General features: G+C 39.3%; 1 protein-coding gene and 1 pseudogene across 2 annotated transcripts in view; one reads left to right on the top strand and one right to left on the bottom strand.

Annotated features, from left to right (window-relative positions):
* Positions 1–26,685, bottom strand: part of GRHL2 (grainyhead like transcription factor 2) — a 184,497-nt gene that overhangs the window by 130,683 nt on the left and 27,129 nt on the right. For both annotated transcript variants that reach the window (XM_055116805.3, XM_008975192.6), the window contains exon 2: positions 1,779–1,974. In XM_055116805.3, the coding sequence (XP_054972780.1) occupies positions 1,779–1,974 (196 nt within the window). The remainder of the gene's footprint in view (positions 1–1,778; positions 1,975–26,685) is intronic.
* LOC106635057 (SAP domain-containing ribonucleoprotein-like) lies at positions 14,908–17,028 on the top strand (annotated as a pseudogene).

Genomic DNA, 26,685 nt, shown 5'->3' with positions numbered 1-26,685 from the left:
CAATAGAAAGCCCTTCATATATTTCTCTAGCACTTCTTAACTATAAAGGATGCATTTATTTGAGTTAGCAATATCCTTATTTAAAATACCCTGGATGGTCCTACCTGTCAGTCACTTGCACCTGCCACTCATACCTTGCTCTTCATCTTAGATAAAGCCTCGCTTTGTTTTCAATCATCTCCCCAAGAAGGAATCCCTCCTGAGTGTTTTAATGGGAAAGAAGTTGGGAAAGGAATGTGTAATTTTAGAAAACTCTGGCAGAAGAATAGGTGTGGTGGCAATGCCAGAGGTGGTGGTGGGAGACTTTTTGAAAGCATGAGAACTGTTCTAGGGGAGAGACAGGAGACAATAGCTTGCAAAGTGGAGGCTGCTGGAAGTTAACAGGAAGTAGGAAGCAGAAAGGAAACAGGAAGCGAGACCAAAGGTTACTAAAAGGGAAATTATCTTTCCTGCATGATTTTGCTGAACTCTCTGGTTTTTCCATGATGGAGGGAGAAGGGGAGGTGGGATTCAGTTCTTATTCTAAAATAAGAGTTAATAAGAGTTCATTGTGCCCAACCAGCAAAATAAACACAGCCATCCTCACATTTGTGCCAATTCCCAGCATCAGCCAAAGGTGTTTACAATCAAGGCAGGCAATAAATCTCATTCAGTAAATACTTGTCAACTTTTTATACTTCAATAATTCAAAAGGAGCAGGTCATACCAGGCATAGTTCTTTATGCTTGAGAAAAATCATTGTTTTTTGTTTGATTTCCTGAAATACTCCTATTTTATAGGTAGTATATGGCAATTATATTTTTGAAATATAAGTGCATTACATTTATTTTGCCTTAAGACTTTTTCAAAATAAAAATTTACTATTCATCAAAACAAATGGAGAAAGTTAGGGTTGTAACAAAATTAGGTGTTGAAATTCCTGCAAAAGTCTTCCACGAAAGTGTTCACTGGAATGTTCCTTATAAAACTGAAAAATCTAGAAACCCTGAATGTTTCTAATAAATAGAAAAATCTAGAGGCAACCTAAATGTTCAACCACTGAGCAATAACTAAATTATGGTACAGCCACTGATATGGTTTGGCTCTGTGTCCTCACCCAAATCTCATCTTGAATTGTACTCCCATAATTCCCATGTGTTGTGGGAGGGACACTGTGGCAGATAATTTGAATTGTGGGAGCAGTTTCCCCCATACTGTTCTCGTGATAGCGAATAAGTCTCACAAGATCTGATGGTTTTATCAGGGGTTTCCACTTTTGCATCTTCTTCATTTTCTGTTTCCACTGCCATGTAAGGAGTGCCTTTTGCTTCCCGCCATGATTCTGAGGCCTCCCCAGCCATGTGGAACTGTAAGTCCAATTAAACCTCTTTTTCTTCTCAGTCTCCAGTATGTCTTTATCAGCAGTGTGAAAATGGACTAATAAAGCCACACAATGTAATATACTTCATTCAGCAAAAATAATAATCCTAAAGTAAACATAGCAACAAGGAAGTATTTATAATATGGTAAGAATAATATGCAAATAATATTTATGCGTGTGAACAAGGAACACAAAAAATATTATCCCAAAATGAGCACTTCCTCTGGGTGGGTGATAAAGTTGAGCTTTGTAGATGGGGAAGCAGGGAGCAAGGAGAACAGGAAGAGGCTGAATTCTATATTGACTTTGGAAATGCTATTAGTTCCCTGGCCTGGGACAAACAATCTGTTCCTTCTTCCCACCAGCAAAGGGTTGTCCTGGAGCAGGAAGAAGAGAAAAGTGGAGGCTGGGGACCTACCTTGTAGTAGTCATAGAGCAGGCCGAGGGCAGCAGCACTGTCCTCATCACCATTAATGCTCATCATGGCCTTGGTGGCTGCTGTCAGGGGATTCTCCAAGTATGACTTCCAGGCTTCATCCTCACTGGTGTAGGCTCTTCGGGTATTGAATGGAGGGTCACTGGGCATGGGCACTAAGGCCACTAGTCTTTTATTACTGTAAAAACAAGAGAAATGTGAGGTTCATTTTCAGAGAGAGCAAATTTTTTACCCCTAATAATATACATATTACATGACTACAAACATTAATTTTTATTTCCCCAGAATCGGGGGGAAGGAAGGGAAGAAGTTTAAAGTGACAACTGCTGATTTATTTTTTTACTGTCTATGAGAAGTAATAAGTCTTTAAAAAGTAGTACCAGTAGTATAAGTTGGTATTATGGTTTGAATGTTCATCACCTCCAAAACCTAAGTTAAAATTTAGTCAACATTTGTGATGGTATTGGAAGGTAGGGCTCCCACGTGGTGTTGAGGTGTTTAGGTCATGAATGGATCAATGCCATTATCAAAGGAGTGGGTTCATTGTGACTGAAATAGCTTCACCCCCTCTTGCTCTCTTTCCATCTTACTCTCTCTTTACCCTTCCATCTTTCCCCATAAGATGATGCAGCAAGAAGTCCTTGGTCAGATGCTGCCCCTTGATCCTGGACTTCCGGGCCTCCAGAATTGTGAGCCAATAAATTTCTACCCAGGGTCAGGTATTCTGTTATAGCAGCACAAAATTGACTAAAACAATTGGTCCTCTTCAAACTCAGAGCTCTGTATCCAGTCATTCTAGGGGCCAAGTAATTTTATTTATTTATTCTTTTTTTTTTTTTCTGAGACAGAGTTTCACTCTTGTTGTCCAGGCTGGAGTGCAATGGTGCAATCTCGGCTCACTGAAACCTCCGCTTCCCAGGTTCAAGGATTCTCTGCCTCAGCCTCCCAAGTAAGTGGGATTACAGGCACCCGCCACCTTGCTTGGCTAATTTTTGTATTTTTAGTAGAGACGGCTGTTCTCAAACTCCTGACCTCAGGTGATCCATGTGCCTGGGCCTCCCAGAGTGCAAGGATTACAGGCATGTGCCACCATGCCTGGCCTAATTATTCTTTATTAATGAATGCAAGAATGGAACCCTAAGAGAGAGCAGGTTTCATTTAATTCTCTGAGTTCTCATTATAAATATGTGTAAGACATTAAATGTAATCAATATGCTAATGATTATTGAAAACTGTTTTATCTAGTTTAATCTATACTTGAAATTACTAGCAAATTATAGACCAACCCATGTCTCAATGTAAAAGGCAATGTAAGCTACTTTGCAAACACAGTGTATTCAGGTAATGCTGTGTAAAATGATATGGAACAGCAGCAATGAGACGGACTCTATTGTAGATCCTGTGCTACAACAGAATTCTACAATATTTAGGTGATATAAAAACTACAAGCTACAAAGACCATCATGGAAAGTGAGGGAGACTATATGGGGAATTTACAGTAGAAACAGAAATGGGTGGGAGTCAATCAATCCTAACCAAGCCAGCCTTGCATAAAGCAGCAATTTACAAACAAGGCAATGTCTTCAGGTGAATATGATGACTCAAGTACCCAAAGACCATGACAGTCCTCAGCATTTCCCCTGCTGGGTGCTCGGCTATCAAATAACAGAGCCTGCAGAGGTTTGGTCACTTCTCTCCTAGCCCTCATATGCTTGTTCATTGAAATGGAACCAACATGGAACAATGAGACATTGTATTTCAGTTAACACCTATGTCAGCACATCGTAACATGGCAGGGACATGTGACAAGGCTGGCAAAGGCAACACCAACATCAATCAATAGAAATTCAACTGCCAAGGAATTCTGATGATCATGCAGTCATAAAAGAGGTCCCTTTTTGCCAAGAACCAACATATGTTGGTGCAGATGTGGGAAAGGGAACAGTTATTTACTGTTGATAGGAATGTATATTAGTACAATCTCTATGGAAAACAGTATGGAGATTTTTCAAAGAACCAAAAGTAGATCTACCACTACTTCCAGCAATCCCATTGCTAGGTATTTACCCAAAGGAAAAGAAGTCATTATATTAAAAAGACACCTCCACTTGTATGTTTATTACAGCACAATTCACAATTGCAAAGATATGGAAAAAAACCTATGTACCCATCAATCTATGAGTGGTTAAAGAAAACGTGGTGTACACACACACACACACACACACACACCATGAAATAGTACTCAGCCATTAAAAAAGAATGAAAGGAGGTCTTTTGCAGCAACAGTGATGGAACTGGAGGCCACTATCCTAAGTGAAGTAACTCAGGAACAACAACAACAAAAAACAAATACCACATGTTCTCACTTATAAGTGGGAGCTAAGCAGCTATGGGTATGCAAAGGCAAACAGAGTGATATAATAAACATTGGTACAATGTACACTATTCAGGTGACAGGTGCATTAAAAGCCTAGACTTCATCACTATACAATGCATCCATGTAACCAAAAACCACCTGTACCCCTAAAGCTATTGAAATGAAAAATATAGAAATGAAATAAAATGGAAAATAAAAAAAGACTAAAAAAAAGAGGTCTATTTTTGCTGACATCCCTATGGGATCTCCTAATGGTAGATGGTTCCTCAGCTCACTTCGTGATGGAGAACTGGCGTGAATTCACAATGAAAAGTGTGTCAAGGGCCCTTTGTGTGCTGTCATGATGCATGCTTTGGTGTCAGGTCAGAAAAAAAGACACTCACATTGGTAAGATATGTTTGGGGTGGGGCAGATGGGAAATGCACGTTTAGCAGAGTGGAATTCCGGTCGCTAGGCCTCTGAGTCAGGCTCTTTGAGCCAGTGGTTTGGTGAAACTGATTGGAAGGAAAGAGAGAACATTGACTCAATTGCAAATGAGTTAGATTACAAGGGTATAATCAGGCTTCTTGGAATACATGAGAAAACACCCTGGTTGGCGGGCTTACTACCACACTGTTAGGCACTGTGGTGACATGGAGTAGTATAGGCCTTAGAAGTAAGTATTTGTTCACCATTTACAGTGGTGAGAAGCTGGGTAATGTCTAACGTTCACTTTCTTAAATAGTTCAGTGCCTACTTACCTTACAATGTGCTTATGAAGATCAAATAAAATAATTGATAAAATAGGATTCTGCAAACTGCATAGTACTTTGCAAATAACAGGTATGACTATCACTGCACAGTTTTATGTTCCCGTAAAATTTGTGGATATATCAATTTTTGGTAAAGTTGAGTATAATTTAAAAGTCTTAAAGATAATCATTAATTGAAGGGAAATTGAAGTTGTTCATTCAACAATATTCTTTAAATATTTATTGAGAGCCCAATAGTTGCCAGACATTGTGCTGGTTGTTAAGGATGGAGTGGTACGTGACATAATGTTCTTTACCCCACGTACCTGCCAGAGAGAGAGAATATCACTATCACAGGGCCATGCGTGTGAGAAAGGACATGGGTGGTGCTGTGAGGGCACACGACAGAGGGGACTAACCTAATGACAGGACAAATAAGGGGCCAACATTTCTAAACAAAGCTGAAGCATAGGTAGGAATGTGCTGGTCAATGCTGAGATGGTGAGATGTGGGAAATGCTTTTTAAAGTGAAGGATACTTTGGTAGTGCAGAATAATGGGATTTTCTTACAAAAGGAGCATATTTGTATTTATTTTGGAGAGTCCATTAGAAAAATTTACATATTTAATCTAATGATAAAATAGCATTTCCATGTAGAAAACTTCTAAATATGCAGGGTTGGATTTGGAGACAGGATATGCTGGTGGACTCCTGAGGTTCTATAATGAGGCCTCCAGAAAGAACTAAGAAGGTAGCAGAGGTGGTGGGCCCTGGCTGTGACAATGTCACCGGCCCCCCACAATTGATTAGTTGGGGCCACCCTCGGTGCCTGGTCTGCAGCCTCCACTTGGAGAGTAAAACAGAGGATTTGGAACCTCAGTCGTTGCCCATGAAGGCACAGGCATGCACACTTCCAAAAATGCCCAGTCCTGCAGGAAGGACTTCATGTTATTTGGAGTGATCACACCATTGAAAAGGATGAGGATTTTACTCTGTCATGCCTCAGAGATGCACACATTGCTGTGGAGGAGTGCAGGTGGGGTGAGGTGTTAATTATAAATTCCAAAAGTTTAGCAGGAAGCACCAAGCTGAAGGATCAGAGCCAACTCTCGATTTACACTAAGATGTGTCCTGATTCACTGGAGGGATTTTTCCCTAAATCTTCCTTCTTGAAATCCCTACTTCCTCCTGCTGAGTCTCTTAGCTTGCTGATTTCATCTTTCCTAGCACAAAGCTTTGCTCATAAATTTAAGAGCGCCATCAGCCTTTCCCCTAAAATGAAATTGTTGATGAATCCTTACATGATCAGTGGAAAAAGTATTTTGGGAAATCACAACATTATTAGCTGTTTCTTTTCACATTCTTGGCAGCCACAGGGGCCTTTTATGCTCTTCCCTTTAACTATGCAATGAATTTGGTTTTCTCTTCACAAATTATAATCTCTCTGGTACACAGCACTGTTGAATGAAGTTTAATTTAATAAAAACAGAATAATCTCTCTGGTACACTGAGCAAAAATGTAGACTTGTAAAGATAGGAAAGTTTCACAGAACAACTTTCACCACAGTTAGGAACACTCTGAAGCTGTTTTATCATTGCTCTTTTGGAAGGGCAATTCTAATTCTGCTCTGGTCCGCTTCTTAAATATCCTTTGTGAAGCTTTAGGTGGGCTATGTCCTGGGTAGCCTCAAACACAGAACGGTAAACAGCAACTGTAAACTCGATCCCAAGGTCCTGCTTTGGAGGAAAATTTTGGGGATCGCCAGAGCAATCACAGCAAGGCTAAGGCCATGTCACACAGACAACTTTTTTTTTTTCTTGTTAGTTTTCTTTAATCCATGACTTTTCTGTGTGGATGCTGGGAGATGGCTGAGAGATGAGTCATCAGCTGAAGTGATGAAAGGGACCATGCAGCTGTGCCACTGAGACCAAGACCAGCCAGTCTCCAAGGCTCCAGATCATTCTGCCTGGACAGCCCCCTCCATGCTCCCCTAAGTATAATAGCAGTCAAATGCAGGAATGCTTTGCTGGGGAGAAGCAGAGGAAGCTTAACACATAACATTTTCCCCGTCTAAAGATATGTGCAGTTACGGTCAACAGATCCAGACACAAATCCACTTATAAAGACACTTGGGATCCAAAACAAAAACTAGGACAGTGCCCGTCACACAATGCATGTTCATGGGAAACCCCGTTCTAAACCATTAGTGGATGATCTGCTTCTGGGTCAGGGCTTCTTATGTAACAGGGCAGCTCCCTCACCGTGATCTGTTGAAAATCAGCCCTAGACACAAGGGTTTGTAGAGAACAAAACAAAGGAAAGAAAAGAAATTTTTTTTTAAAAGAAAATAACAAAGGAAAAAATTAGGATGGTGAAGTATGCACACAAATTATTACTTTTAATCAACTTCTCATATCCATTTCTACAAGGACATTGGTTTGTTTGTGTTTTATGGAATTTTTGTCTTGATATAGGGGGAGGATGCTTTTGGAGTTGGGTAACTTCAGTTTAAATCTCAGCTCTATCAATGAGTGAATTTAGATGAGTTGCTCATCTCCTTGATGAGCAGGTGTCTCTTTGAGCTTCCATTTCTTCCTCTGTATCATGATATTTTATAATATTATTCTAAAGGAATCACTCAGATATTTACATTTGAAGTGCTTGGTGCATTATAGATCTTCCATAGATAATAGTTAGATAGTAGTAGTACGCTCCATAGAACTAATTCTACTAATAACCAGCTCAAAGTCCAATGGACTGTTTTCAGGTCTTAACTCCTTGAATTTTCTTGGCCATTTTTTTGCTTTTGTAAAATCCTGCTTTACTTGTGAGACACTATGCTAAGGTGGTTCTTCTCTTTAGCCAACCATTCTTTCCTAATTTCTGTTCTACCTGTTCTCCTCTTCTTTCTTTAACTCTGACCATTCCTTGGTATTTTTCTTATTTCTGTACATCATTGTTCTTACAGCTTTCATTGCTCTACTTTAATGACTAACAGATATATAGTACCTGAGAACCATTTCTGTATTTCTACATAGAATCCTTTTGTCATGGAATCAACCTAAATGCCCATCAATAGAAGAATGGATAAAGAAAATGTGGTACATATACATCATAGAATACTATGCAGCCATAAAAAGAACAAGATCATGTCCTTTGCAGGAACATGGATGGAGCCAGAGGTTATTATCCTTAAACTAACACAGGAATAGAAAACCAAATACTGCATGTTCTCACTTATAAGTGGGAGCCAAATGATGAGAACAAATGGACACAAAGAGACAAACAACAGACACTGGTGCCTACCAGAGGGCGGGGGGTGAGGGGAGGGGAGGAAGAGGAGCATAAAAAATGACTATTGGGTACTAGGCTTAGTACCTGGGTGATGAAATAAGCTGTACATCAAACTCTTGTGACATGAGTTTACCTATATAGCAGACCTGCACATGTACCCCTGAATGTAAAATGAAAGTTAAAAAGAAAAAAAGAATCTTGCTGTCAGTTTAAACTCAATGTCTTCAACACTAAGCTAATCATCAGTTCTCAACCAGGCACTCCTCATCATTATCTGTCCCCAGTCACTCAAGGCTGAACCTTATGTACTGTTTTAATATCCAGACTCTGAAGCCAGACTGCCTGGGTGCAAATCTTGGCTGCACCACTTATTAGCTGTGTTACCCTGGATTACTTAGTTAACCTTTCTGTGTATCAGTTTCTTCATCTATAAAATGGAGAAGTATCCCAATGTAGACAGAATAATGATATTCACTTCCTGCTATTTTTGTCAGAATTAAATATACTGACACACTATAAAAGCTGCATACATGCTAGCTATTATTCTTTCTCTTTATCCCTTACATGAAGTCAATCACCATATTTATTATTACAGCTCCAGTCTTATCTCTTCATGCCTTCAACTTTCCCCTCTTTGATCCATATTGAAGGCTAGTGAAATAATCTTCATAGAACATAACTTTTTCAGAGTATACTATGACTCTTTACTGCCTATAACATCAAGTCCAAAATCCTCTGTCTGACATTTAAGGTCTTGCATTATCTGGTTCCAACCTACTTTTCAAAATTTACTTCCTTGTACTTATTTAATTTAAGGAATTAAGCCATTTTCTCTGCAGCTTCCTAAAGATGCCCATTCTTACTTCTACACCTTTCCTCAGACTGTTCCCCTGCCTGAAATTCCCTTCCTGCTTCTCTGTCTAAATTGTGCTCTTATCAAAGTCCAGCTGCAACATCCCATCCTCCAGAAAATTTTCCAGGATTTTCCCTATTTTAGTCTTTCAGGGCCTCCCTTTGCTAAAAACTTTCACAGCCTATGTGTTATTTATTACATAATCTACCATTTAATTTGTATCATGCAAAGATGACTGACTATGCGAAGAAAACTGTCACTGAAGGCCAGGTGCACTGGCTCATGCCTGTAATCCCAGCACTTTGGGAGGCCAAGGCGGGTGGATCACCTGAGGTCAGGAGTTCGAGACCAGCCTGGCCAACTTGGTGAAACCCTGTCTCTACTAAAAATACAAAAAAATTAGCCAGGTGTGGTGGTGCGCGCCTGTAATCCCAGCTACTTGGGAGGCTGAGGCAGGAAAATTGCTTGAACCTGGGAGGCGGAGGCTGTAGTGAGCCAAGATCAAGCCACTGCACTCCAGCCTGGGCAACAGAGTGAACTCTGTCTCAAAAAAAAAGGAAAAAAAAAAGAAAGAGAAAGAGGAAAACTGTCACTGAGGTGTCAGATCCACGAATGACACCAAAACAGTGGCATTCCATCAAATAAAAAGCCCGGCAGTTCCCATGCACAGTCACTGGCCTTTGTCCTGCCTTGGATTCACAACAGCCTGGCTTCACCCTGGGATCTGGAAAACCTTCTTCTCTAGCTTAGTCTTTGGCTTTCTTCTAGAAGCATGAAACTCTACTTCATCCCCAAGTGCATTCACACACACACACACACATCTCCCTGAGTAAATTAACACACCTACACACCCAGACTGGCCTTAGGCAGTTACAACTAAAGTGTGTCAGATTGTTTGTAGAAAATGTTAACACACACAAAGGTTAACTAAGTTGTCCAGGGTAACACAGCTACAAAATACATCCAGAATGTGACCACAGGAGATGGTCGTTGAATCAAATCCCTATCATATAGAACTTTACCAGCCCTATCACATAGAACAAGTGATTCAACCTGTCTGGATCTTAGCTTTTGCATTTGTGAAAGAGCTGATAAATTAAATGAGAGAAATGCATGTGATGTACCTGGCAGAGCACTAGACACAGAGTAGTGCCCTCTAATTGGGCCGTGATGAGGATTAGAGAAGAGCAAGATAAATAATATAGGGAAGCCAAACATCTGCTCTTCAATCACCACCACACAACACTTTAAATCCTTATCTGCCCTCAGCCTTTCCTGTCTCTGTTGGTGAAAACTCTACCCTTCTAGTTGCAATACTTGAAGTCATACTTGATTCCTCATTTTCTTACATCCACTTCATTAGAAAATCCCATTGGTTCTACTTTCAAAATATATCCAGACTCTGACCACTTCTCACTACCTCCACTGCTAGCACCCTGGTCCAAGCCACCATCATCTTGCACTTGGATTATTGCACTGTCTCTGTGGTAGCCAGCCTCCCATATGGCCCTCATTGATCCTTGACTCCTAGAATTCACACCCTCGTGAGTCCTCTCCCACACTGGACCAGGGTTGGTCTATATGACCAATAGCACATAGCAGAAGTGATATTATATTACTACAGAGTTACATAATAAAACTCTGCAGCTTCCATCTTTGTAAGTCTCTCCCCTACTTCCACCCCATCCCCTTGCGCTAGCAAACTACCGTATCATGGCATATTTTGGCAAGGAACTGAAGCCTTGACAAACAGCCGGTGAGGAACTGAGGGCTGCCCACAACCAGGTGAGTGAGCCTAGTAGACTCTCCTGTCTGAGTCAAGTCTTGAATCAATTATGAACCCAGATGACAACTTGACTGCCACTTTATGAAACCCTGAGCCGGAACCTCACAGCTAAGCTGCTCCCAGGTTCCTCAGAAAGTGCATGAGATCATGAATGTATGCTAGTTTAGCTGCTAAGTTTTGAGATAGTATGTTACACAGGAATAGAAAATGAATACAGTTTCCTAATAGGTTTCCCTGCTTTTATGATTACCCCCTCCCTCCTTTCCAGTCTATTCTCAACAAAACAGCATCTAGAGAAATCCCATTGAAACGAAATCACATCATGCCCTCTCGTGCTCAATTCTGTAATGACTCCCCTTTTCCTTTAGAATAGAAGTGATGGTTGTTACAATGACCTACCAGGTCCCCCAGGATCATGGGTCCCTTACTTCTACAGTCTATTCTCCCCATACTCTGCTTCTCACTCATTCTCATCTTGCTGCACAGGTCCCACCTTAAGGCCTTGACTTCAGCTGTTTCATCTTCCCAGAATGTTCTTCCCCCAAATACCTAAGGCTAGCTCTCTCATCTCCTTTAAGCTTTTGTCCAAATCTCACCTTAATGAGACTTAACCTGACTACCCTATTTAATGCAGCAACCTGCCTCCACCCATGCTGGAATTTCCAATTCCTTTAAAACTTTCTATCTCCCTTACCCAGCTCTCGACTCTTTCTTTTTTCCATAACAGCCATCACCTCCTTAAACACAATGTAACTTACTTTTTTATTATGGTCAATGCTCCTTGTCTGTCTACCTCCACTAGAACCTAAGTTCCACAGGGCTGGGGTTGTTTTGTTCATGAATATATCACAAGCACCTTGAACAGTGCCTGCGACATACTTGGTAGTCAATTAACATCTGTTAAACGAATGAATAAAAGCTCCATTGCCATTGAGGAATTGAAGTAAAAGTTGTGGCTTAAAATATTAATAAGAGAATGGGAGGAGCTGCATTCTTCAGGTTTTCATAAAATCAATTCACAGCATATTTGTAAAGTTGGTTTTGAGCTATAAAGTTGTATGCAAATGTAAGTTGCCTTGATTTTAGGAAGCATAATTATAAATTTAATTTAATAAGCATCAATCCAATTTGAACTATCTTTCTCCTCCCTCTTAACTCTCCCCTTCAAATTAAAAAAAAAAAGTGGAGATTCATTCTTCTATTCTCCTTAAATGTGACCTAGGAAACCAAGGATATTTACATTTGGACCTGAGGCAACTGGAGGGGAAGGCTAAACTTCAATCAGCAAAGGCCTGATATTAAGAATTCCTTTCGTCTACCTGTTGTCCATCATTCCCAACACTGACTTGACTTAGGGGCAAAAAGAAATTTCTACCCACTACCCTTTCCTTAAGAAGAAGTAATGAAACATTTATATAATTTCCAGGATTTCATGCTATGTACTCTGTCTCAACTGTCCTCTCCCCCACCTCTTTCTCTTTCTCTCTATCTCTCTCTCACACACACACACAAGCATAGCCTTTATCTTGAGAGCACATGAATTCTACTCTCTCTTTTTTTTTTTTTTTTTTTTTTGAGATGGAGTCTCGCTCTGTCCCCCAGGCTGGAGTGCAGTGGCATGACCTCGGCTCACTGCAACCTTCACCTCCCAGGTTCAAGCAATTCTCCTGCCTCAGCCCCCCGCCGAGTAGCTGGGATTGCAGGTGCATGCCACCACGCCCAGCTAATTTTTGTATTTTTAGTAGAGACAGGGTTTCACCATGTTGGTCAGGCTAGTCTTGAACTCCTGACCTCGTGATCCGCCCACCTTGTGCGGATCCCGCCTCCTAAAGTGCTGGGATAACAGGCATGAGCCACTGCGGCCAGCTGAATTCTACTCTCTAAATAGTTTATATTCTGAGTCTTGAGCACTTGAGATTGGTCTCATTTTCTTGTAGCTGATTCACTACGGTTGATTACTGACTTAAGTAATCACTTCATCTCCCTAGCAAAAAAATGACCATATTCAGACCAAAAATGAAAGAGCAAAGGTTTAAAATGTGATAACTACTTTTTTCTTTTGGAATATTGGCCTTTTTCCCATTAACAGAATAAGACTTTCAAATGGAAATTAATGAACCAATTTTCCTACCCAGGGTTAATGTCACAATTTAAATGCCACAAATGATTGTTTGACTGCTAGTTGCTTTCAGCAATATCCCTCCTTTTAGTGCTTGCTAGAGGCAAATCACAAGAGATAACAGATACTTTCCATGTTAGAAGTGAAATGAATCCATAAGCCCAGGACGATATTGATAGCTTCACGTTAAAGATGGCTATGCTCGGGAAAGAGAAGATTCAATTAATTCAGTGAAAATATTATAATGCCCTCCACCACATAAAGTGCATAGTTTTTAAAAACAATAAACTGTAAAACAAAATTTATGTCCATTGAAATTAAGATGGTTTCGTTTTAGATACTGATTGCAAAATATACTGATCCACTACTTGAAGCATGGTCTCTCTCTCTCTCTCTCCCCCACCCCCTCTCGGGAGCCCCAGCTTTGTAGTGCCCTAAGCATGCTCTTACTTCACCTATTAAGTAAAAGGATTAGAAATAAAACTAAAGAGCTACAGGAAAGGTAACCCACTGAGCTCTAGAAACAATGAGAAGGATATTACAATAGAAAGTGAAAGGAAGAGGACAAGAAAAGAATTTAAAAATGGAGAGAATTTGTAGAGATGGCAACTTATGAAATGACTAAAATTGGTTAGTGTGTGTGGTGTGTGTGTAAATCAAAATCTAAAATGTTAACAATGATTATAGGTGAATTTTTATTTTCTCCTTTCTACTTTTTGACTTTTCAAGTAATCTTCAACAATACCATCATACTACTTATTGAGCATCCACTATATGCCAGCTAATGTTCTAAGCCCCTCACATGGGTTAACTCATGTATTCCTTATGTTAATAATAAACTTAGAGTCAGATATGGATATCATGCCCTTCATACAGATGAGTAAATTGAGAATAGAGTGTTAAGTAACTTGCCCAGGTTCAGGTAGCAGTCAGCATTAGATCAGCATTGCATCCAAGTGCCTGAGTTCTCTCTCTTTTTTTTTTTTTTTTTGAGATAAGGTCTTGCTCTGTCCTCCAGGCTAGAAGGCTAGAGGAGTGCAGTGGCACAATCATGGCTCACTGCAACCTGAACCTCCCAGGCTCAAGTGATCCTCCCACCTCAGCCTCCAGAGTGGTCCATCATGCCTGATAATTTTTTTATTTTTGTAGAGACAAGGTCTCCCTACATTGCCAAGGCTGGTCTTGGACTTCTGAGCTCAAGTGATCCACCTGCTTCAGCATCCCGAAGTGCTGGGATTACAGGTGTGAGCCACCACGCACAACCTCGGAGCCTGAGTTCTTATGCATCCTTCTCTATTTCCTACTCTTGACCATGCTCTATTTTCACAATTAGAAAAAAGTTAGTTGAAAAGGGAAAACTCATAAACAGACAGGATACAAAAGACCAATATAACAGAGGATGATATCCAAATTCAGAGTAATAGAGAAATTATGCAAAAGCGGAGTTTGTAAGCTCCCTGAAGAAAGATAACAAGTTTACATTATTTGTAGAATTCCAAGGTCCTGGAACATTCTAGAGAGTACATATCAGGCAGGAAGGCAGGCAACACATATTTATTGAATGAATTGAATGGGGTGATGGGTAGCAAGTCCTAATTTATCTTTAGTATAATACAACTAGAGGTCATCTATTTTTAAATGTCCTACAGAAAAATGATAGCAAATGATTCATGTAACAGAAATATAGATTAAAGAATTGGGAAATAAGGGAACTATTATATTTAAGAGCAAACAAAAATATGATTTTTAAAGGAAAGAATTGTGTTATAACCAAATTAGCTTTGAAAATTAAAAAGAGAGTCAGTTTTTCTGAGGAAATTACAGCAGTTGAATCTCTAGCAGTAAGAGAGAAAGCACAAAAGCACTTTACAAGCCTGCGGACCGATTTCCATTTAAACACCATTTCATGGGTTTACCTCTAATGTTTACAGCCAATATGGAAAAGAAATGTTAATGCAATTCTAGGAGATAGAAAGCAGAAGAGACTGGAATAAAGGAGAAGCCAGAGTTGAGAAGGCTGCACCCCACCTTTGGTGCAGGAAGGGTTAATGTGTGCTTGAGGACTGTTTTTCTCTCTGAGCTTGGAAAACTCAAGTCTTCAGTGCCTATGGCCAAGCCAGTTCCTGTACAGTGTGCCCAATGGAACTAATTACAACATTAGCTGGCTTCTTAAATACAGAGGAGTCCGCCTTTGGGGTTCCTAGGGCCAGAGAGAGAAATAACATGGTAAAACACCTAGCGTAACTTCAAACTGCCACAAAGGCAACAGACAAAAAACATGAGCTTAAAGCAACATGAAAGTCCTTTCATGTGTCTAACCCCCAGCTTACCCTGCTGGGCCTCACTTGTATATATACAAAGGACCCTCCAGGCATCCTCAGAGCCTGTAGCCAGAGCTTCCATCAAGAGAGCGGCCCCCTGCCAGGGCTGAAAGGTCTTCAGTCTAACTCTTCACTTTTAATATGAGAACTGAGAATTTAAGGAAATTTAAGGAAACCTTACATGAGTAAAAGAGAAGCCCCAAGATGAGCAAAAAAGGTTATTTATGAGGAAAATAATTAATGCTAGATACAGAAAATAATGTTAAAAGGAAGATACTTGAGAGGCAGTGGGTGGGGGCCTACTGGAGTGAGGGGTAACAAGATGGCGACCAAGACGGTGGTGCACCATAAGTGGAAGATTGCTGAACTAAAGCAAGAATGTCTTCCTTGTGGTTTGGAGACCAAGGAAATGAAACAAGATGCCATCAAAAGGCTCCAGGCATTTTTTTTTTTTTTTGAGAGGGAGTCTTACTCTGTTGCCCAGGCTGGAGTGCAGTGGTTCAATCTTGGCTCACCACAACCTCCGCCTCCCGGGTTCAAGCGATTATCCTGCCTCAGTCTCCCGAGTAGCTGGGACTACAAGCACATGCCACCATGCCAGGCTAATTTTTGCATTTTTAGTAGAGATGGGGTTTCACTATGTTGGCCAGGCTGGTCTCCAACTCCTGACCTCATGATCCGCCCACCTTGGCCTCCCAAAGTGCTGGCTCCAGGCATATTTTTCAGGGCATGCTGAAGAGGCAAATGAAGATGTACTGGGAGATGAAACAGAGGAAGAAGAAACAAAGCCCCATAGAAATCCCTGTCAAAGAGGAAGAACTCCCTGAAAAAACTGTTGACGTGGAAGCAGAGAAGAAAGTGGTAAAAATTACATCTGAAATACCACAGGGAGAGAGAATGCAGAAGAGGGCTGAACAAGTCCATGTACCTGTGAGCTTGTAAAGTAAGAAAACTGCCCGGGCAGCTAGGTTTGGGACTTCTTCAGTTTCAACAAAAGGTCTGTCATCTAACAACATACCTATCATGAACCTGGATAAGCTAAAGGAAAGAGCTCAAAGATTTGGTTTGAATGGCTCTTCAATCTCCAGAAAGTCTGAAGATGATGAGAAACTGGAAAGAAGGCAGGACTGATTTGGGATTATCACTGGTTCAGCTGGAACCCGAAGGAACACAGAGGATACAGAGGCAAAGAATAGGAAAAGAGCCGCGCGCTATGGGATTGCCTGCTGAAAAGTTCATGCTGCTTTCTGTTCTCCAGTGGTTTCCATTTCTGTGATTCTTCTCGGTCACAAATATACCTAAATGCACAGTCACGTACCTACCTCCTGCCTTGCAATGAGGGCACATGTACCCCAGCTACATGTGGGAACTCCAGCAGCAATTTGACTTATTGATGTTCCAACTTAAAGCTGTTGTGTTTTTGTTTTTTATTTTTTGCTTGTTAGTTAAAAAAAAAAAAAATCTGAAAAGAGACGGGGGTAAAAAGAAGCTACTGCACCTACAACACAAGCACAGGCTACTAGAAACCAAGAACCACAAAACAAGTTACATGATTTTTAGAATAAAAATAAAAGTTTGTATGAGGACTGAATAGGAAAGACAGCACAAAATGAATTAATAAACTGAGCAATCAAGCATTGTCCAGTTTTTAAACAAACAAAAAATCATAAGACAAAGTTAAAAGGTATGCAGGATGATTACAGGTGTAAAGTTCAATTTAACAAGAGTTACAGAAGAAAGCAGTGAAGAGGATGAAAGGGAAGAAACAAATACACAAAAGAAGACTAGAATAGAGTAGAATAATAATGTCTTACAGCTGAAAAAAAACTTGAGTATTGGCAAGGCACCAAAGTGTTGGAAAGAATAATGAAAAAGTGGCACTTCTATTCATATCCTGGTGACATTTTTGGGTTGAAGATTAAATTTTAAAATGCTACAAATACTGGGAAAAAACTTAAGTAACATTCAACAGAACAGAACTAGAAACTGCCAGCCAATAAACTTCTCATCCATATCACTAAATGCTGCTAGACAAGAGGAAAGGGATTTGAACATGAAAGTCTAAACAGAGCAAAAGATCAATAAAGTGTGATGGCAAAATAAAATACCTGTTTAGTCGTGAAAAGATTAAAAAACGATTCCACTCATATATCCCTTTTGAAAACTTTATCCCTTCAGCCAAAGTAAAGAAAGATATGCATGGATAAAGAAGAAAATTGATACAGCCATCAGAGAATATCAAATAAGTCAGTAAAATATTAATTGTAGCTGATTTCTGATCACAGAAATGAAATGTATGCCACTAAGAAAGAATTCTTAAATATAATACCAAACTAAAATAAAACACCTGAGAGGTGATAGGAGAAGAGTTGTTTAAAAGGTGCAGTGGGCCCAGCACAGTGGCTCATAGCTATAATTCCAGTGCTTTAGGAGGCCAAGGTGGGAGGATTGCTTGAGGCCAGGAGTTTGAGACCAGCCTGGGCAACATAGCAAGACTCTGTCTCTACAAAAAAAATTTTTATGTAATAATGAGGTAAAATAAAAAGCATGTTGATTTTTCTTTGTACGTAAGGAGAGTAATACATAATGGTTAACTCCTGATATTGATAGAAAGTTTATGCTTATTAAAAGTTCAAGGGTAACAATTACTAGGATAAAGATAGGATATAGAAATTAAAGAGCAACAATTTCCATAGTATGGTGTGCAGACACCTAGAGAAATCACTTAGATACTTTCAAGGGTTTATGAGTTTAAAACTATTTCCCTAATAATACTGAGATATATGTGCCTTATTCCCTCTGTTGACATTTGTAGTAATGGTATAAAACTAATGTTGGGCAAAAGTTCAAGCTTCTGACATGAATGAAGACAGCGGCATTAAACTATACTTGAGGTATTATATTTTTATCATCACATACAATAAAAACAAAACAAGCAAACAAACAAGCAAATACGTGCTAGTTTCATTTGAGAATGTCCTTCATGAAGCAGTGTAGAATATTAATTTTATTAACCTCACACTTTGGGTACCAACCTTTTTAATATTCTGTGTGACAAAGCAGGAAGTACGTGTAAAGCACTTTGACTGCATACCGAAATACAGCAATTGCCTCAAGGAAAAGCACTCGTGCAGTACTTTGAGTAGGAGTTGAAACTAGCTGCTTTTTTTAAGGGATTCCATTTTTACCTGAAAGAATGACATATTGACAAACTACGTGTTCAAACTTGAGTGTTTGGCTGATGTCTTCTCAAAAATAAACCAAGCGAGAGTCTATCACTTCACAGAAAACAACAGACAGTATTTGTTGCCAATGGTAAAATTTGAGCTTTCAAGCAAAAAAAAAAAAAAAAAAAAAGGAAAAAAAGAAAATTTTTGGAAACTTGCATCTACCACTACTGATAACTTTCTAGTACTTTATTTTCTGATGAGGTTAATGGATATAATTTTTTGCTAATGTATCATGAAGCACATTAACATTTGGAAAATCCAGATAACTCAGTCAACCAATAATTCCAAATGCCAATGCATGATGTTATAGAATAACACACAAGTATAAGTTCTATTCAAAGTGCAAGACAAGCCTACAGATTTTAATGTAACAGAGAAAGTTCAGTGTATGATTTCAGTTTCCACATTGCAATTAACCTTTAAAAACTACCCGTTTTGAATTTTGGTGAGGTATCAAAGAATATCTAGTTATATGAAAATATATTTTCCTTTTCCAACTATCAGTGTGAAGCAGGATTCTCTAACCAAAATAACATTTTGTAATAGATTGAATGAAGAGGCAGATGTGAGAATCCAGCAGTCATCTGCTAAGCCAGGCATTAAAGAAAGTTGCAAAAATGTAAAATAACACTACTCTTCTCATTAAATTCGTATGTTTTGAAAATTTTAGTTTAGGTTTTACTTTTCTGAAACAGAGTCTTGCTCTCTTGCCCAGCTGGAGTGCAGGGGCATGATCTCAGCTCACTGTAACCTCCACCTCCTGGGTTCAAGCCATTCTGCCTCAGCCTCCCGAGTAGCTGGGATTACAGACATGTGCCACCACACCCAGCTAATTTTTGGTAATTTTTGTAGAGATGGGGTTTTACCATGTTGGCCAGGCTGGTCTCAAACTCCTGACCTCAAGTGATCCACCCACCTCGGCCTCCCAAACTGCTGGGATTACAGGCATGAGCCACCACACCCAACCAGTTGTTTCATTTCAAAAATGTTATTTCAAGCTGGGTGTGGTGGTACACACCTGGAATCCCAGCTACTTGGGAGGCTGAGGCATGAAGATGGCTTGAGTCCAGGAATTCAAGACCAGCCTGGGCAATATATCAAGATATCATCTCAAAAAGAAAAAAAAAAGGTTAAAAAGCATAATAATAAAATAAAACAATATGTTAATATGCTTTATAACTATCACATGGTTTACAATTATTATTTTAATTGAGCCATAAATAAGTATTTTTTAAAATTTACTGTCTTTAATTTTTCATATGATATATATCAATAGCTATAACCCACATAAATACAAACTCTTCTGGGACTTCAATAATTTAAGAGTATTAAAGGAATTCTGAGAACAAAAATTTGAGAAGCACTGCTCTAGAAAATAACCAGAGAAAAATAATGAAAAAAGATATATTAGCCAGGCACAGTGGCTCACACCTGTAATTCCAGCACTTTGGGAAGCCAAGGCGGGCAGATCACCTGAGGTCAGGAGTTCGAGACCAGCCTGACCAACATGGTGAAACCCTGTCTCTACTAAAAATACAAAAATTAGCTGGGCCTGGTGTCCAGTGCCTGTAATCCCAGCTACGCAGGAAGCTGAGGCAGGAGAATCGCTTGAACCTGGGAGGCGGAGGTTGTGGTGAGCCGAGATCGCGCCATTGCACTCCAGCCTGGGCAACAAGAGCAAAACTCCATCTCAAAAAAAAAGATATATTGATCAATGCAACAAAAATAAAAATAATGATATGGCATAGAAAAAATAAGACTCTATATATCAGCAATTATAATATATGAAAATGGGTTAACTCTACCTTTAAAAGATAAATACTTTCAAACTGGATTTTTTTTTTAAAGCCAGTATTATTTTTTAAGTACCCATGATACATAAGAAAACTGACCTAATATCAGGCCATTAAGCAAGACTCTACCCATTTCAAAGAACTCTTATAATACAAACCAAATTCTCTGACCACAACATAGTTAAATTTTAAACCAACAGCAAAGAAGATGAAATTTAAAGACTATATGTTTTGAAATTATAACATAGTTTTCTAAATATTCACAGGTCAAAGAACAGCTCTTAAAGGAAGCTTTTTTTTAATTAGAACTCCATGATAAAATACTATATGTTGTGGGATATAGATAAATCAGCACTTAGAGGCAAATTTCATACTTTAACTGCTTATGTTAGATGGGAATAAAGGGTAAAAAGTTAAAGAGCTAAGCATATAACGTGTTAGAAAAAAATAAAAGAATTAACCTGAAGAACTTAGAAAGATGGATGTAATAAAGATAAAACAAATTAACGAAGTAAAGACTTGACAGAAAGGACAATTTAAGATGAAAATTGGTTCTTTGAAATGGCAAAGAAAACTAACAAACTGGCAAAGATAATCAAATATTAGAAAAGGAAGACAATTTTAGATGTGACAATTCTCTTCTGAAAAAAGACAATTTTGTGACTCCCTTTATGCTAATATTTGAAAACAGACAAAATGGGAACATTTCTGAAAAAATATAAACAATCCAAAGTGATTCAATTATTTGGAAAGAGAAAAACAGTGATTTTTCAGTGCAGAAACCTGGCAGCTACTACCTTAACCAAGTTATACCCTGAGAGAGGCACATCTTGAAGAGAAAACATCAGACAAATCCAAATGGTGGGGCATTCTATTACGCACCTGATGATTGGTGATTATGGTAGCAACTGTGTTAAACCAATAAGTATGTGAGTCAAAACAAATAAGGTTATGAACCAAAAGAAAACAAAACAAGTAACTTTTGGAGGTGGGATGGTACGTGATTTGTCTTTATTTAGTGGTTTTAAATATATATATAGCTTATGCAACTGAATATAAATGGAAAAGAAGGCTGGGCCAGTGGCTCACACTTGTAATTCTAACATTTTGAGAGGCTGAGGTGGGAGGATCGTTTGAGCCCAGGAATTCAAGACCAAGCAGACAACATGGCAAAAACCCATCTTTACAAATAATAATTTAAAAAATTAGCCACACATGGTGGTGAATGCTTGTAGTCCCAGCTACTTGGGAGGCTGAGGTGGAAGGATCACTTGAGGCCTGGAGATTGAGGTTGCAGTGAGCCGTGATGTGCCACCACACTCCAGCCTGGGTGACACAGTGAGACCCCACCCCCCTTAAAAAAAAAAACAAACTTTCAGTGGATATAAAAGTACTGGACTGAAGAAACAAGCTGGGACGGGTGGTAGTGGGGAACTAATAATTTTGGGTGTTTTCTCTCCATAGCATCCAACATTCTTGATTTCCTTTCCTCTGCTTCATACATAAAAGCATGGTCACAGTCATCTTTATGCAGTTCCCCTCTCCAAGGAAAGAGGTTTTTATTGTACACCTTTCTCTCTTAACCTGTATGGAAAAAAAAAAAAAATCCCCTTTCATTCCTTGTAAGAATAATAGATGTTGGCTGGGCGCAGTGGCTTAAGTCTGTAATCCCAGCACTTTGGAAGGCCGAGGTGGGTGGATCACTTGAGGCCAGGAGTTTGAGACCAGCCTGGGCAATGTGGTGAAACCCATCTCTACTAAAAATAAAAAAAAATTAGCGGGGCATGGTGGCGGGTGCCTGTAATCCCAGCTACTCAGGAGGCTGAGACACGAGAATCACTTGAACCAGGGAGGCGGAGGTTGCAGTGAGCAGAAATCGCACCACTGCACTCCAGCCTGGGTGACAGAGCGAGATTCCATCTAAAAAAAAAAAAGAAACAAAGAATAATAGATTTCTACTTTGTGGTCCCAATCAGTATATGAACAGAAGGCCTATTTAGAAATTAAAGTTAAAAAAAAAAGCAAGTTATATTTCATGCAACTTCAATTCCAAAACAACTCAGATATAGATGTTTATATATATATAGATGTTTATATATATATGTATATATATATATGTATATGTATATGTATAAACATACTTGTATTTGTAAGGCTTGGCAATGGCCTGAGGTACTCGTTTTTGTGTTTATGAATAGACCTGTAGCACACAAGTGCTGCAAAGAAATCTTCATGATCATCCACTCCAAACTTCTCATCTTACAAATAGGAAAACTGAAGTCCAGAGAGGTTATACCATTTCCCTGGGATTACACAGTTATTTTTGTTAACACCGAAATAATTCAAGGACAAATTGCTGGAGGACACATATCCACAGGGGATTGGTTCCAGGCCCACAGATGCTCAAGTGTCTTATATAAAATGGCCTGGTATTTTAGGTATATAACCCATGCACATCCTACTATATACTTTAGATCACCTCTAGATTACTTATAATACCTAATACAATGTAAATGCTAGGAAAATAGTTGTTATATGGTTTTCATTTGTATTATTTTTTACTGTTATTGTTGTTATTGTTTTTTTTCTGAGTATCTTTGAAATACAGCTGGTTAGACCCACAGTTTTGGAACCTTGGATATGAAGAACCAACTGCATACTGTTGGTTAATCATTAGTGCTTTGCCAGGAAGGGGAACATCACACACTGGGGCCATGTACCCTAGAACTTAAAGTATAATAAAAATATATATTTAAAAAAAATCTTTAGTGCTTTGCAAACATATAAGCACTCTTCCATGAGGACAAAACCAAAATTATAAACAGCTTCCTCCATTCACACCCCTGCCCTAAATTTCCCACTCAGTTCATTGAACAAACCTTTATTGAGCTCCTGCTGTACTACAGGCTCTGAGCTAGGTGCAGGGGGCAGTGTTGACCAAGCCAGACACAGTCTCTCCTGTTAAGGAGCATTTCATCTACGAATTGATTAGTTCAAGTCAGCTTATTACCACAGCGTTCTCTAAAAGCTAACAAAAAATTACATTTTTAGAACTATTTTTTTATAATCGGTCCTAATCCCTAGGTATATAAGTCCAAGTATAAAGATGTAATAAAAAATCTTATCATGGAAGTTATGTCTTGTTAAATAACGGAAACACTGCTACTTAAAAACCATGAAAGTTAAGATCATATTCATTTGACAGGTCTTAACTGAGCAACTACTGTGAGCTGGTACTGCTTTGAGTACTGGGATACAGCGATGAAAAAGACAGACCCAGTCTCTGCCCTGGTGAAGCTCTGACAGAAGAATATACAATTGCAGATGTGACAAGTGTTAATGAAGAAAAGTACAGGGTGCTACAAGAGAAAATATCATGGGGACCATGTGGTAGCCAGGAGCACCTCACAACACTTCCAACCACAGAAAGCATCATGGGCCAAAGCTCCTGTTGCCCGTCACTGAAATTTATCACCACATTTGTGCGGAGACCACACTTCGCCATGGGCTGCTTCCAGCCAGCAATCATGTGTGGTAGGACTACCAAAGCGGCACATTCTTGGGGAACAGGGACTCCTCTGATGGCTGGCTCTGACTCAGAGACCCTCACCCCCACCCCATGGCCCTGCTGCATCTTCTTTAGACTGCACAGCAGTCCTGGAAGCTTCTGCTCAACATTTCCTCCCTCTCTCCTTCACTCCAAGTCAGACTCACATTGTTGTCTGACAGCTCCCCCACTTTGCCAGCTCCCTCTGTATTTTTTTCTCACAAGTGGTTCCCCTAATACAAGTATTGCATGTGTAATCCTATCTTAGATTATTCATCACGAAGAACTCAGACTGATGGAGGATCTAATTTAGATTGAGATGGGGCTGCTTAGGATGGGGTTACTGTGAAAGTATTCAAACACAAATTGAGACTTGCAGAAGGAGGAGGAATTTCTCAAGGAAAAGAGGAAGGAATGTCATTACAGGAACAGCATGTGCAAGGTCCCTGAGGCAGGTTGGAACTTCTCCCAATCGAAGGACTAAATGAAGGGCAGTATAGCTGGATCGTAATGTTTCAAGAAGGAAGAGGGCAGTGTCTGATGAAACTTAAGAGATAAGCAGAGGCCAGATTATGCCAGGATTTATAATTCACTTTTAGGATTTTACATTTTGTATGCTAAGTGCACAGGGTACTCATGTGAGGTCTTTAGGAAGGGAACATCTTGATCAAACTCTTTTCTGTTCAATCCATACAGAGGGTGATCTTTTAAAAACACAAGATGTTCTCTTGTGACCTTTAAAAGATCACCCTGTCTGCTGCGTGGGATTGAACAGAAAAGAGGTTGTAGGAGACCAACAAGGCAGTTACTGAAATGGCCCAGGAAGGATAAACTAAGGATTGCTTTCTGCATAATGAGGAAAATCATCTTTATAAGGTCTTCCTTAAGATTCTGTAGCCCTTTTCTTTATTTCAAGGCAGTCAATATTTTCTGCCATTTTCTTTATTCAGATAACCGTCTTAAATTTTACATGTTTGTGCAAGTGGGTATTATGTCTCACTCAATTTGTAATCTCACATACTACGTGAATCAGTCTATAATCTCCTCCAAAGTTGTGTAACAGAGATACTCTACGGTAAAAATGTTGGACTCCACCTCTGTCTTTAAAGCTAAGAGAATAGATTAGAAACTTACAAGTGTTCCACAAGAAAGTAATGGGAAAATCTGTATAAAATCCATACAAAATATGTTGCTTACACAAGATGTCCCTTCTAGAAAAGGAGATAGGGCAAACAAATTGACTTTATGATAAGTTTGATCTAAAATTAAAATGCTGGAAATAATAAAAGCCAATTAAACTTGAGTTTGCCTGATTAAAATTTAGATGGGCTTCTAATGGAACTATTAGGAAAATAAGAACTAATTATTTGTTTTTCAATAATTAGACAATAATTATAAGCACTCAAGTCCTCTAGTCCTGGATCTGTGCATGGATTTTAAAATATTCTCATTTTTAAATTGATTATTAGCAGTGAATAGAGGGGGGAGAAAGCCTTTTATCTGTATATGCATATGTTATGTGAATATACATGCACATATACATATATCTTCATATGTACGTACATATGTGTGTTTGCAATACACTTAGGGTTAGGGTGGGGTGTGTGTGATGTGGATGAAGGTCATTTGTATGTTAGCTTATTTAAATTAAACCTTTACTTGAGATGATTTAAATAAATTCCAGACAATTGTTTTTAGTTGTTTCATATGCAACCATACAAAAAAAAAAAAAAAAAAAAGCTGGGCATGGCGGCACACCTGTAATCCCAGCTTCTCTGGGGTGAGGCAGGAGGATTGCTTAAACCCAGGAGTCTGAGGCTGCAGTGAGCTATGATCACACCACTGGACTCCAGCCTGGGTAACAGAGCAAGACCCTTTAAAAAAATTCAAGTAATAAGTGATGAATATTTATCTGACCTTGGATTTGGGAATAGCTATGTAAACATAAAAACAGTAGAAGAATCAATGAAGGGCCAAGTACAGTGGCTCACACCTGTAATTCCAGCACTTTTGGGAAGCCAAGGCGGGAGGATTACTTGAGGCCAGGAGTTCAAGATCAGCCTGGGCAACATAGCAAGACCCTATCTCTTAAAATTAAAAAAAAAAAAAATCAATGAAGAAAAAGTGATAACTTTGACTACAAAACTTGAAACACCTAAAAATGAGTAGAGATTTCAGGTGAAAGGCATTAGAGTAGGGCTGCATTACAAACCCACTCTCCCATAAAACCTAACAAAAATAGACAGAAATTGTGTATGTGTGTATGTGACTGTGCAGACATCTCAAAAATTTGTCAACTGCACAGCCCCATGCCATACATTCCAACAGACGAGGCCAGTGGGGGAAATGGAAGATTTTCGTACCAATGTGCCTCACAAACAGCAGCACAGGAGACAGAAGTTAAATCAACAAATTACGTAGAGTGCTTGCTAATATCCTCCCAATATGGACAGAAGCCCAAAGGAGTAGACAACACCTTAGAAAACTCTTTGAGATGTCATTACCTCCACTTTCAGACTTTAGCAGAGATGGAAAGAACTTGGGGGTCTTTCTAGTATGGGAGAAAAGAGAAGCAGCACAGAACGATCTCATACATACAGAGCTAACTCATTGACTTGGAGTGAATCGTTCTGTTGAAGGGACATTGATCAGTGCATAGAAAGAAAACATGTGGCATGGGTGATGAGCAGGGAGGCAATGGCAAAAATAGCTGAAGACCAGGCACTGCAGAATGGTTGTATTATATTCTTGTAACCAAACACACCAGGAGAAGTCAAGTGGAGTTCCTACAAGTGAGGAGGTGATCCTGTATGGGTACTACTCCTGGTACCTTGGAA

The sequence above is a fragment of the Pan paniscus genome, chromosome 7, assembly GCF_029289425.2.
Source record: "Pan paniscus chromosome 7, NHGRI_mPanPan1-v2.0_pri, whole genome shotgun sequence".
NCBI lineage: Eukaryota > Metazoa > Chordata > Mammalia > Primates > Hominidae > Pan > Pan paniscus.
This window is presented reverse-complemented; position numbering and strand designations above follow the sequence as displayed.